Genomic DNA, 13,915 nt, shown 5'->3' with positions numbered 1-13,915 from the left:
ACAGTGAGTATTGCACTTAGCCCGTAGAGAAGTATCACCGACTCAGCAGTTCCCTTCAGCTCTTCTAAATCAATAATTAGGTCTTACTGGTGGCAACTTCACTGTTTTGGTTGAACCTCACGGCTCTCATCAGGCACGCAAAACATGCTGACAACTAGCTGTCGAATATAGTGGAGCATTTAGCAACTAAATTAAAAAATAGTGAGTATTGGACTTATATTTGTCAGGTTGCCAGATATACAACTCCAGTCAATGATAATGTTGCTCTGTGTTTGCTGGATGTGCAACAAAAACCTATGTTCACTATATTTTATAAGGTAAAAATACTAAATGTTTTGTACTGACTCCAAGTGGCTAAAATATAAATGAATGCAGGTTTATATCAAACTTAGCAGCAGGTCAAAGGTTACAGCCCAGTATCTTATCATGTATCTGTTTCAGTGCTCTGTTGGCTATAGGGTCATAACTCTTAAAGCTGATGTCAGGCCTGGTCAAATGGGGACATATTTATTGTTCTGCAGTAAAAAGACTGGAGTTTGTCACATGTAACAATATTTTAGGGTCACATAAAATTAAGACACAGTTGTCTTCTTCTTACCCTGACAGAATTATACATTACGGCAAACTACCCCCAGCTGGTACTAAAAGTCTCTCTCTCAAGCTGCGAGAAAGTAATTTAATTATTTGCTTTAAAACCCCTGAGAGAGTTTCTTTGTGAGCCTTTAACAATTCCTGTAATAAAAAAAAATATGGCCTGATTTTCTACTTTTTTCTATAGTGATTTACAGTTTCAAAAAGTCTCCAAGACCAGTTAACAATCTCATAGCAACCCTGCCATAAAATGATTCCCAGTTGTCCCTCATGACCTGAGCTTCACTTCCCAATAGGGTTTTTATCACTGTGCACTTTTAGTTAAACAGTAAACAGATGCCTCTGAATGTGTGCAGACAAAGATACTTTAACCATGTTACACAATCCACATAACTCAGTCTCCTGATGACCAGTGCCTGAGCAGAGCTTTGCTTTTATCACTGACTCTGCGTCTGTTGCTCTGATTACACACAGCTCCGAGCAGTCTTATCTGCGTTGTTATGTTCTCTGATTCTTTCACTCTTACATGCGTAGTTGCCCAATCTCACAAAAGGCAGAATAACAACAAAAAGAAATTGCATCCAAGAGCTAATTGCATCCATCACAGCAACGAAGTGATTATTGTCCAACAGTTTAGGGGGAACCCACTTTACACACACACAGATCAGCTCTCGATTTGTGAAAGTAAATCACTTTTTTTTATGTGAGCCTGGAAAACTAAAGTCTTGGCATTAGCATTCTCTCATAAGAAAGTCTGCTTGGAGAAACGTTTGTGTTGATCTTGAACTAGTAAGACAAAATTTCATCAGCTGCAGGCGTGTTTTGTGTTTTGGCCCAGATATTGCTGATGTTGTTGGAAAGGAACAGTTTGAAGTATAAAGATAGGCATTTTTATTTGTATTGGCTTAATAATAAAGATTCACAGTTCACTATTACGCACAGCCAAATAGCACTCAGTAATTCAATAACCCTCATCACGAGCATGCGTCTGAAGTCACAGACCTGTTTGGCGTGGAAATCTCCGTTCTTGTCACAGTTTGGTATGGGGATTGTGAAGAGATCATCGTGCGTGCGGGTGTTCGATGCCAATCTGTCCAGTGCCCTCTGTAGCTCGGCACGACATGGAGCCTGGAGGAGGAAAACAAGAGGCTGGTCAGTTTTTTTCAGTTGATAGATTGTATAATCACATCAGCAGACATACAGATGTAAGAAGTTTTGTATGTAGACTTTTGCAATGGAGAAGGAAAACTGCTAAAACAGCGTGAAAAGGGAATGCTAAATTGTTATCTCTAATTTTCAAAATGGCCAAACAACATGAGAAGGTTTGTGTAAAACCTAAATGTCAAGAATCAAACAAGACTGTACTCATAGGTAACCAATATCAAAGCTATTAGGACAATGTGCAGATCTTTTCTTTGATTCTTGTCTTGATAAAGCACCTTTAGTGAAAGTTTGTTTTAGGATGTGCGTGCTCCATACCTTGTTTGTCTTAAAACCAGAGTTTTTCAGCATTTGAATACATTACATAAACTGGTACGCACTTGTTACACACAAGTTTCCATTTGACGTCAAGAAATGTCAATGAACTTACATTGTTAGTGCACACAAGTCTAGGATTATTGTATTGAGAGCCAGAAGCTAACTCATTTTTGCATATAAATACATCATCCTGGAAGAATGTTCAATAAATTGCATTTCCATAATGCAGTTTAATACGGATGAAAAACTGAAAAGCAAACATGTCCCCATATGATTTTGGCTTAAATACCTTTACTTGGGTTGGCTATATAAATTCTAGATGTGGGAGATTGTAGCATTACTGTACATTCATTCAACACATTTGTGTGGGAATCAATGTACAAAAATGTGAAAGAACTGGCCTGTTTCTGATTAATAGGAATGTTATGATCCTGTTCTTGCCAGTGTTAAAACAGCAGATTGCATGTTGATGCCAATGTACACCTGTACTTTATTTCACAAGACCACAATTAAATGTTACGGTCTGTAAATAACTAATTTGTACAATTTATAACCTGACGGTTACACTTGTGGCTTTAGAACTATAAAGCTTTAATGTTAAACACCTGCAGGAGCTGCGGCCTGTTGCTGCAGAGGAGATCGCTTGAGTTTGCTGTTGTTCACTGAAAATTGATAAGAAGTCAGCAGTTTGTTTTTCTCACCAGCACCGCCTTGGTCTCCTCCCTAGCAGTGTTGCTCCTCTGGTTCGTGGACTTCTGAGGGTGTCGGGCCAGAGTCTTCTGTATGCAGCGTTTGTCTTGTGGACTGCACCGGATATTGCTGTTGTTCGGGTGCTCTGGGATGATCTCGTCCTGCCTGTCCATCGCTAAAGGACAAGTAGAAGGGTCTTGAGTTAGTTTAGTTGCTCATACAGAAGATTTACATACAGTTTTAGAGTTTGTCTTTAGCATCATGATTGTCAGTGCAACATAATAACATCACATTTGAATGATATGAGCATAATGTAGCGCAATAATTTAATGATTTGATGTCAGACACAAAGCAGGACCTCCTCTGGTAGACCACCTCGTCCTTCAACGTAACATACAGCTTAACGTGGTGAGATGTAGGCTAAAAATGAGGCCAGGTTAACCTCAAGGACGCAGAGCCGTGTGGGGGGTAATCCGTACCTCAGCTCCCTGCCCTGGTACTCTTCAACTACCGCACCGCAACCATGCCACCAGCCCCGAGGCCTTTTCAGACGATACCACCCCTGCTCTGCCACCCTCTGTACATGGTGGTCTGCATGTGCCACATTCACCTTTGCATCCCTATAATCCTGCAGCTCTGTGGCCCTGCAGGCAGCCAGCTGCTTCCTGAGGAAATGCCCCCCTCCCTGTTCATTCTCCACCCCTCCATAACAACCTCAGCCTGTGCCAGATGGAGGTTGTTAGAGGGTATTTGCACTGTCACAAGTGGGCACAACTGTATGTGTGTCGGTGTGTGTGTGTGTGTGTGTGTGTGTGTGTGTGTGTGTGTGTGTGTGTGTGTGTGCTAGTTAGAAGTAGAGGCGGGGGTACAAGATGGGCAAAATGAGGGATAAAGGTTGTGTGTGTCTTTCTTTGTGCACACGCATGCTGCCTTTCACCTGTGGCTGGAGAGACTTGGCAGCTCTGTGTTTTTTGTGCTTTCAGCTCATAACCTGTGGCATTTTACAGATTGGCACTGGAATCAAAGCACTTTAAACTGCGGTTTTACCATTTTTGAAGCCGTACTCGCTGTGATCACTGAACCAGATCTGAGCTCTGGTTAATATCTAAGGTCACTGCCAGGCATCCAGTTAAAGACTGTTGGCAAAGAGACAATGGAGGTGGGTCTGCAGCCTCCTTAATTTTGTGCAACATAGTTACAGGATTTTCTCAGATCTACAGTACAATGCATGAAGGCAACACCATACTAGTTCTCATGCTAGTTTTGGCCCCTTCCATGTTCAGGATATTGATCCTGGGACGTTTTCTGGTGACGACAAGATTTCATACGGCTCGACGACAGGAGTTAGAAGGTGACCGGGTTTGTCTAAACTTCGTAGACCGTCGTTTCGCTCCGCTCGTCTGGAGGGGGTGGGGGGGTGTCTCTTGGCTGTTTGTATTTTTAGTCTTGTTTGCTGTTAAGCCTCGCTCATCAGCACTTTCTTCCACAAGAGCCAACAGGGTTTCAGCTGTTTCCCTTCGTCCCTAGTTGTTGTTTCTCCTCTTTTGCCAGTTCACACTTTTCCGATTCCATTGCTCTTTCGCAGGGCGAGCCAAAATGATTTAGAAGTGGGTCAGGGGTGGCATGTCCTGTTTGCTACCACTGCTGTTTTCCACGGAGGAAGTCGCCACTTCTCTGTGTGGTTTCATTTGATTTGGATCAGCAGCTCTTGGCTTTTAAAACATATTTCCTACCGTGCATTATCAGGCCTGGAGCTGATGCATTGCCAGTCACAGGTGCACAGCAAAGATAAAGAAAGATCTCGAGTAAACATCTGAGCATATTTAAGAACACTGGTACACAATAACACGCGAAACTAAGCTAATAACATCCATTTAACACAAAAACAAAGACAACTACCTGTCTGTTAACAGTGCTTCTGAGATCACATGGTACACCACCACCAGCTTTGTCCTGCACCTGAACCCTGTCCACCTGGATCTCTACACTAGTTTTTGCAGATGTTGTACAATCCCATGCTCCCATAGCCAACAAATACAATGACTATGATGCAGCACTGATGAAGTGAGCGCACAAAGCTCTATTTTGTCAGCACTTAAAGCTGACACATTGTATTACACAATTATCTGCACTGCTTACTCAGTCTGGTCCTTAGTTAAATATTTGTTGTCATGTCGGCCGCCGCACTTGCAAATGTATTCGTCACACTCGCTGCCAGATGTGTGAGGATCATTCACTGTGGAATGAGTTGTCTGATCGGTGGACCACTTCCAACGAACACATTTTCTGCCACAGGAAAAATAACTTACAAGTCCATTGTGGTTACATCGTTTAATCTACATTATAACATGACGTAACACTCATTCTTTTTATATATTTGTCTTCTCTTTGTATTCTGTAGGAGAAAGAGCGAATGAACAAGTTGTTTTTGTGACAGTTGACACAAGGGACTTAAAGGGGTCATCAGATTTCAAATTCCACTGTTGGCGCTTGTAAGGCTGAACTTGTAAACCTCAAAGACAAATGTCCCTTCCAGATAAATATTTAGTTATGCTCAGTGAGATTGGCAGAGTACTTTCCTACGGTTTATACTCACATCCTGGATCTAAGCCTAAAGAGATTCCACTATGAGAGACATTTGTACTAAAACCTTTGGTACACCCTTTTCAAAACAATGACAGCGTTGTTCCTCTATTCAATACAGACAGACTGAGGATAGTTACAATGCATTCATGAAGGGATGAAGGGAGGTAGACTGATTACCCTTTAAATTTGACTTTACTTCGAACAAGTGCAAACACTGAGAGGAGCTTTCCTTATAGAACCCCACCAATGTATCGTCAGGGTTAGGGTTAGGGTTAGGGTTCATCACAGACATATTGCATCTGTGGTAGCATATGTGTTGACAGAGTAACAGGAAAGATATGTCAGAACATTCACAAATGTCAGATATCCCAAGCAAAAAGTCGAAAGTAACCACTGCACACTGAACTGATCTCTACTGTAACTTTATTTTAAGCGAACAACGCATTTCGTCTGCAGCTTACGCTCTGCAAAATTGCATAAGCATACGCATGTAAATATATTTAGGTCACATGACCAACCATCACAGATAAAGTGAATATATCACATAGGACACCAATAATCTGCAACATGCCCCAAATGCACCCCTCAAAAAACATTAGAATGTAAAAATGTCCCACTCAGTTTATAACTTGGTCCCAATTCCTTCAAAATCACACTTAAAGAATCCTTACTGAAGAGCAAATAAACAACAGCTGGAAATCTTGTTTCTGTTGTTTATGTAAAACAAATCAAAAAATGTAGGAATATGGATCAGTATTGGCCTAAACAATCAATATTAAATGGGTTAGGGTTAGGGGGTTAGGGTTTTGTACTTTCTGAATAAGAAAAGTACAAAATCACCACAAAAAAATAGCTGAGAAATGCTGCAATCAATTTGCTGAAAGTCTTATATACACAATTTTGTCTTCTACATTTAATCCATCCAAAGTGTTGAGTTGCAGTGGAGACTCACTGTTCAATGTCCAGGGACAAAGTCCATTACTGAGACCTTTTACTCAGCCAGGGCCAGTCCTGCTCTGCCATCTTATTCATTTGTGTTTTCTAAGCAGTGAGATTATCCAGATTCAAACAAAATATCAGTCAATAAATCCTGCCTACTGAAGAGGCAAAAAAACCCACTGTCTGTAGCGTTGTGAATGTCCTTCGTGCCGCTAGAATGGAATAGATTATACTACACTGACAGCAGCTAATCTACTGAAAAATGAATACTGTTAGGGGATGCTACATCTCCAAAAATGTTTTGTTTGATAAGTAATTTTTCTAGGTTTTCTGGCAGAGAGCACAAAGTCAGCTCGGCCTCCTACCAACAAAACTGCTGTTTTCACTCAACAACTGGATGCTGCCAGAGTATCAATCTGCTGGATTCCAGGCAGGCAGATTTCTGTGAATCAGTTAATCATCAAAGTTTATGTCATGTGCAGTTGTAAGACCACTGTTTCAAGGCTACCAGTACGTGCTGTGAGCGAGCCAATGAAAATGTGGGAACTCGTTACGGTGTCATTTGTCAAAGGAAAGATGGAAAGTTAAATCAGCACTAAACCCCAAAGGCAAGAAAACCTGCTGCTGCACTGACTGATGCTATTCTGGCTTCTTCCTGCTGAACCGATGTCAAAACAGACATCCAGAAGTACAGTACAACATGTTTTTAGGTTGGAATCCACAGGCTGGCCTGCAGGAATAGTTTTGACATAGTGCTGATTTACTGTTAAAGAGGCAAGAAATAATTAGGAGAAACATATCTGCAAACAATTAAAAATGCACAAGCTCTTACATAATCAAACAGCAGTTTTAGATTTATATTGAGGAGCATATGTTGTTGGAATAATGCCACTGTAGCTAAGTTAAAAGAAACTGAAGCTAAATGTAAAATTCCTTATCTATCCTGAGCAGCTTTCTTCTTTAGCTTTTTATCTTCAGTGAAAGAACAATTTAGTTTGGGCTGAACTGTAATATTCCTGTTTATAGCTTGCTTCTCTGATTAGCCAGACATAACACACACATGCACACACACACATGCACACATGCACGTACGCAGGTCTGGATCCGAGACAAAAATATGAGTAAAGGATGAAGCAGAAAGTCTTCCAGATAAATCTGATCCTTTATCGAGTCAAAGATCCTTTGGATCAAACCATCCACGCGATGAAATTGAAACATGGTTCGGCAACTTTACAGCAGTGTGAGGTTTCTCCTTTGAAATTCTTACTTTGTTCTGTGTTCAGATGGCAATCCCATTTTTCATCTGAATTTATGTCTTTCATCCGACCATAAAAACTGCAGATAATATAGTCACCTTTAACCTCAAGGGACATAAATAACTGCATACACCAGACTCTATTACTGCTGTGTGAGTCACTTCACAGTCACAGTCAGCTGGGGGTGATACTAACCGACCATCACATGTTGATGCACTATTGCTGCGTGTGATTAATAGATCTATAAATAGAGGGGAACCTGCAGCTGCAGTGAATTTGGGCGAAAGCATCAACTTCGTTTTGAGCGCATTGTTCTCGTTTCAGCGTACGTGCAGAATCAAGGACATGAGTGGAGGTGAAAGTTATAAAGGAACTATGACAGCATATCTGTCATTCAATCATCCTTTTGAAAAGCATGCATTTACACTCACTTATTCATATAATTGGGGTGTAGATTGCTGTTAAAAGCAGGTCCACGCATGAAATCCTGGACCCTGAGGATTCACTATCTTCCTCCTCAGAATAGATTTGTTTCATGACCAGGACATTGTTGGATTTGTTTGTGTATCTCTCAGCTCCAACACCAGGTGGGGGTCCCTGTCCCACAAAGGACAGCAATTAGCTAATCACATTTACTCCACTGCATAAGAGCCCCAGCTGTACAAATCTGCCACATAACCCAAAGTAAGCAAATACACAACATTAGGGGACATCTGCCGAAAGGCGTTTGAGAAAATCCTCATTTAGCATGGAGGAAAAAAAGGGGCGCCCACGTCTTTTAAAACAGCTCGCAGCTCCCCCGAAATGTGCTGAGGAGTCTCCCCTCGTGGGAGAAGGGGAAAAATCTAGGTTAGCATGCTGCTTTCATAAAGACCTGTGTGCGTCACAGTAAATTAGGCATAGTTGGACAGAGGCTGGCTCTGCAGACAGCTTCATTCATGCACCTCCTTGTGTGCCTGTAGGTGTAAGGCTTTTCATATCTGACATCTGTATCACTTTGTAAATAATATCCGTTTCACTGTCAGAGGGAAGCATTTGAATACGACACCAGGGGAGACTCGGCAGGAATGCAGGAGCAGATGCCAACGTACGCATGATGATTTATTCTAAGTATTAAGATAGAGAGGGTTTCTAAGAATGGGATATTAGGAAGCACTAAACCTGTCTTAGACCTTGACATAGCATGCTGGATAGTGGTTGTTGTTGCTATGGAAATTCGGTTCAATAACAGGCTTAAGAGAGAAATACACAGTTTTGAACCAGAAGAAACGACTGACTCATATTTTCTTGCCAGTCTGATTTTTTTTACTACATTTCCTTTACTTTGCTACTTTTTTTTCTCTCTTTTTTTTGGGATTCGCAGTAGCCAAGCCTTAGAAGTGAAACGATAATCATGAGCCAGCACAAACCGTTGCATATCTCAGATGCAGGAGCTGTAACTATTCGCCTGGAAAACCCTAAATTTCCTTCAATGGGCTGTGGAGATGTGCCTCTATCACGGGGGCCTTTTCATTATAAATTCTCTGGGTTTTTTAAAAAACCCTCTTCTATTTTTATCTAGCATGTTCACTGTTGCTAGGAGTGGGGCAGTGTCAGACATGTATTCAAGGAGATGCACCCCCTTGTTTAATAATGCATAAGTACGGTGAATGCGCCACAAAGGAAATCTCTCCTGCTCGAGTTTGCTCTTCGCCTCTCTCTCTCTCTCTCTCTCTCTCTCTCTCTCTTTCTTTCTCTCTCTCTTTCTCCTCTTCCCACCCGTGTTTCTTCTTTTTTTTTTTTCCTGATTGTCTCTCCACTGCCATGGTTTACACTGAACATTCTTATACAGCGAATCTGAGCTGCTGCCCAGAAGAATTGATTTACGGCGAGATGTATTGGGCAGAGCTTCCCCACTTTGTTATGACAGACTCCAGGGGTGAGAAGGAGTGTGTGGAGGCAAACAGAACTCAGCGCTCGGATTACAGAACACCAAGAACAAAACTTATGAACTTTTCAAAATGTTCCATCCGTTGCCAAAATGTTCCATTGCCGCCCTGCCTCGCCTTGGAGAAAGGGACTCGACCCCACTACCACCACCACCGATACACGCACACCCCAAGTGCACTATAACCCAGTTACAAGCCAGCTGATCGGACAACGCCGCATCAAAGAGCATAAATAATAGTTTTGGGAGAACAGTTCTTCTCTTGCCCCCCCGCCCCCCTCCACCTTCCTGCGAGATGAATTTTGCGCTGTAGAAACTGACACAGAGCCGGGCAAGAGCTGAGACAGCCCCTCCGTTTTTATCATGCTCTAAACAGCTTTCCTCTTCTTTCTGATTCCATTTAGTCACGCTATGTGCCGGCCTAACCTATGCTGGCCCTGCACAGAGAGCAGAAGGCTCTCATTTCAGCTCTGGCAGAAAGAGTGGCGATGAGCTCATCCTCGTGAAGGAGCTGGACGCGGTGGGCGATGCGCTCGAAGGCTTGTTAGGGTTGGAGGGGTGGAGGGGGGGGGCGAGGAGGAGGTGGTGGTGGAGCAGGAGGGGGGTGGGATAAGGGGTAGTGTACACCCAGGGCCAGGGGAAACAGATGCTGCAATGGAGATGAGTGTCCAGGGAGTTTTATATTGGCTAAGTTGATCTAAAATCTTGTTGGTGTTCTGGCTCTATAGCAGACAGTCTGTTGCCATTACCAGTAACCAGTAACCAGTAAGCGTCTGGGAGCCTGGTGAGCCCCGGTGAAGGCGAGACATCGGGGCCAGTAAAGTAGATAATCTGGAACAAATGAAAGAACCACCTTGTCTGCGAAACATTATAACAATCGTCTCATATGGCATAATGGGAAATCAACACCGCTCCCCTTTGTGGAGAGCGAGGGGGAAGACAAACAGTAGAGACCCGTTACATCAGTAGGAAGAAGTTGGAGTCAAAGGCAGTGAACTGGAACTGGATATGCAGATAAGACATCCCAGTATTAGACGTCCCACTGTGCAAAAGTGGAAACAGACTCTGTTTCTTCGCAAGAGGAATGTAGCAACAGAGAAGGAGAATGAGAAGTCGGAGGAAAAGAGAGGGTGATAGACGCATCGGCAGAAGAAGAAGAAGAGTTAGACATCTGTGGCAGCAGCAGGAGGAGGAGGAGGAGGATGATGGGGGCGTCCATGAAAGAGCACCAAGTGAATTACTGATTGCAGAGAGCTCTAATAGCTCCAGACTGGCCACACTCCATTACAGTCATTTCATACAGCAGCTTTTATTACCTCCTCCCATTACAAACACACACACACACACACACACACACACATACATACATAGACGCAGGCTCTCCCAGTGCTACCACAATGCATTTCACTTGCCTGCACTGCATGACTACCTGCAGGATCTCAGTTCAACATGGGCACGATGAGGTAATCACACACCCAAAGGGGTTTGCCGGGAAAGTAAATTAGTGTCACTGAGCCCGAATGCACGTTCTTCCTTTCACTAGAACAGATATGATGTACTTTCTCAGGGCCACGCAGTCACAGACGCATGTAAAGCAGAGGCACACAGCACAAGCTCCTCATGCACACACACACACACATAGACACACACACACACACACACTCATACACACGCCCACCCCCAGCTATCGCCACAGCGCTGCTCTTCTGAAGCCCCCGCTCTGCAGTCTTACAGCAGGGCCTCTTTCACAGCGAGAGCGGCCGCAAGACAGCAGAGGGACTGTGTGCGCTCTCTCCCATCAGGCCATGCGTGAGGAGCCGGTGTGTGTGCACGCTCTGGTTCAGGGCTTAGCTGAGATTAGGGTAAACAAGCAGCACATTGTCACACCTCCCCAACTCTGACCCTGCCCGGCTCAGGTAAGGCCCAGGGAGCAGAGACAGAAAATATTCCGGTCTGCCCCCGGCACATCGGTCCACAGAGCGAGAAGGGGAGGCAGAGACTCGCAGTCCAGGTTTGGAAAGACCTTGCCGGTTGTTACATGCTGCATACTACAAGAGCATCCTGGATGTATAGACATTTACAAAAGGTGCTGAATGTGAGTTAAATCATCACTTAGAAATAGCAGCGAGTTTAAAAAAAAGGAAGGTGCGCCAAGTGTAAAGAAGTGCATTCATCATCATCATCATCATCAGACTCTGACCCCCATCGCTCTCTCACCTGAGTTCTCCTCCACCTCCCTCTCATCGGTGCACACCCCCTGGCCGTGCATCAGCGAGTGCAGTGGCCTCTCCACGCCACGCGGAGGGTAGCAGCGGAGGCCCGTGCCACAGCGAGGCGAGTAGACGCCACAGTGCGCCCCTTTAGGGAGGGCGCAGGTGGGGCAGCAGCCGCAGCCGGGCTCCCTCACCGTCTCCTCGCAGCCCTCCGGCAGACGGCAGCTGGCCAGCCTCTCCTCGGAACACACGGGGCAGCGGATGGCCTGGTCCGACAAGCACAGCGCGGCCAGCGACAGGGTGCCAAACGCCCACAGGCCCCACCAGGACGGAGCTACTGCCACGCCGCCTCCACGCACCATGGCAGCACCCAGCACCTGCACACAATCCTTTGCCCTTGTGTATGGTCCCCCTCAGCCTCCCTCTCTCTCTCTCACTCTCTCTCTCTCTCTCTCTCTGTCTTTCTCTTTCTCCCTCTCTCTTTCTCTTGAGTGTTGTGCAGCTTTTGATCACTTTCTACTTCAACAGCAGATTGTAGACAAACAAGGGGGGGTTTGAGAGGAACGCTTTGTCCAGGATGGTCTTTGATATTTTCAGCTGGTTAGTGTTTCAATTGCAGGGGGACACAATGCCTCTGCTGTACTGCCTCTCCGTTCCTCTGATTCAATTTCACAGCGCAGAAATAGGAGCCTGCTCTTGATCTGCTCGGCTGGCGAGTGTAGTGGTGATAAGAACTAGTTTTTTGTTGTTGTTGTTGTATGTTGGACTGAACAGTTGCAGGAAAGGATATCCAACACAGTGTGTTCAGGTGAGTCTTGTTCTCTCTCTCTCTCTGTCTCTGTCTCTCTCCCTCTCTCTCCCTCTTCAAGTCCAGAGGTTCGGCCCCCCCCCCTACCCTCTCTGCTGGAAGAAAAATCTGGTCTACAAGTGTCCAAATGCAAAACAGGTCATCAAAAGGCAGTGTTTTTGAGTAACAGCTGCAGTTTTCCTCCTCTCGCTTGGTTGTGCAGTGCAAAGGACTCGCTCCTGAGAATGGCTCAACATGAGTGGCTCTCCTTGGACTTTATACTGGTCCATGGACACGCCTCTTTCTACAGTGAGAGAGAGAGTGAGAGAGAGGAGCTGAAAGGCACAGCGGAGAAAAGCCAGGCTAAAGCTCTCTCCCTCTGTCTCTCTCTCTTACTCGTACACACACACACACACACACACACACACACACACAAGCTTATACACACTCTCTCCCTTCTCTCTCACTTGTCCTCACTCAATCCTGAATGCACGGAGGAAAAATAGCTGAATCGCCCCTCTCACTTGTTCACACACACACACATACGGAATATACACTTTACTTTTTCTCTCTCTCTCTCTTTCTCTCTCTCTCTCTCTGTCTCTCTCAGCAGCCTCCAGTCAGTATTTCTCTATAAAACATCAGGGTTTATATATTAAAAAAAAAAAAAAGCTAAAAGACAGAGAAGGTTCTACTTTAATAAACACCCAGCCAGCACACACATGTCAGTGCCTGTGGGGCCGAAACATTGCTCCAACAACAAAACAACCTCTGCTTCCTCCACAGGCTCCCAGTATGTGTGTGTGTGTGTGTGTTTGTGTGTTTGTGTGTGTTTGCATGCATGCATGTGTGTGTGTGTGTCCAGTGGTCACTCTAGTCTCTGTTGTTGCCCACCCCTCCTCATTATGTCAGCCCCCAGATCTCTCTTTCTCTTTCTCTCTCTCTCTCTCTCTCTCTCTCTCTCTCTCTTGCTACTAACTGGAGTGGGCAGCTATAAAAGGCAAATGGACAGTCTAACCCCCCCCTCACCAACACCACCACCACCACCACCCTCACAGCTACCGCCCTGCCCCCACCGGTCCTAAAAAAGCCTCCCACCAGTGGGATCGCAGGATAAGTTTTAACAACGCTGCACAAGCCGGGACAGTTTATTATACACGTGTGTGTGTGTGTGTCTGTGTGTGTGTTTCTGATCATGAGAGAGTCTGTAAATCAGTGTGTTACTTTGTTCCTGTTTGTCCATATGTGCAGACATGCCCTCCATCCAGCTTTTAATGTTTTGAATCATGGCTTTTATTGGTCGACGTCTCTCTCTCTTTTTTTTTTCCTGTGTTCCTTTGCCTCCATTTTGCCATGGAAACCCAGCATGTATTGTAATGCCTTTGTGAGTGTGCTTTTTTTTTCGTCTTTTTTTCTTCAGGCTTGGTGGCTGGTTGCCATAGGCGGG

The 13,915-nt window shown here is 44.6% G+C and overlaps 1 protein-coding gene and 1 long non-coding RNA gene across 2 annotated transcripts in view; one reads left to right on the top strand and one right to left on the bottom strand.

Annotated features, from left to right (window-relative positions):
- The window catches only part of LOC128368731 (insulin-like growth factor-binding protein 4), a 17,364-nt gene extending 4,504 nt beyond the window's left edge, over positions 1–12,860 (bottom strand). Inside the window, exons 1-3 of the mRNA XM_053329598.1 lie at positions 11,686–12,860; positions 2,772–2,935; positions 1,594–1,719 (exon numbers count right to left, since the gene is read on the bottom strand). Coding sequence (XP_053185573.1) covers positions 1,594–1,719; positions 2,772–2,935; positions 11,686–12,043 — 648 coding nt within the window. The 5' untranslated portion in view covers positions 12,044–12,860. The remainder of the gene's footprint in view (positions 1–1,593; positions 1,720–2,771; positions 2,936–11,685) is intronic.
- Positions 1–13,915, top strand: part of LOC128368775 (uncharacterized) — a 21,969-nt gene extending 8,054 nt beyond the window's left edge. The window contains exon 3 of the long non-coding RNA XR_008321987.1: positions 13,889–13,915. This is a non-coding gene — a long non-coding RNA (uncharacterized LOC128368775). The remainder of the gene's footprint in view (positions 1–13,888) is intronic.

Source organism: Scomber japonicus, chromosome 2, assembly GCF_027409825.1.
Source record: "Scomber japonicus isolate fScoJap1 chromosome 2, fScoJap1.pri, whole genome shotgun sequence".
Taxonomy (NCBI): Eukaryota; Metazoa; Chordata; class Actinopteri; order Scombriformes; family Scombridae; genus Scomber; species Scomber japonicus.
The sequence above is the reverse complement of the archived record's forward strand: the minus strand, read 5'-3'. Positions and strand labels throughout refer to the sequence as shown.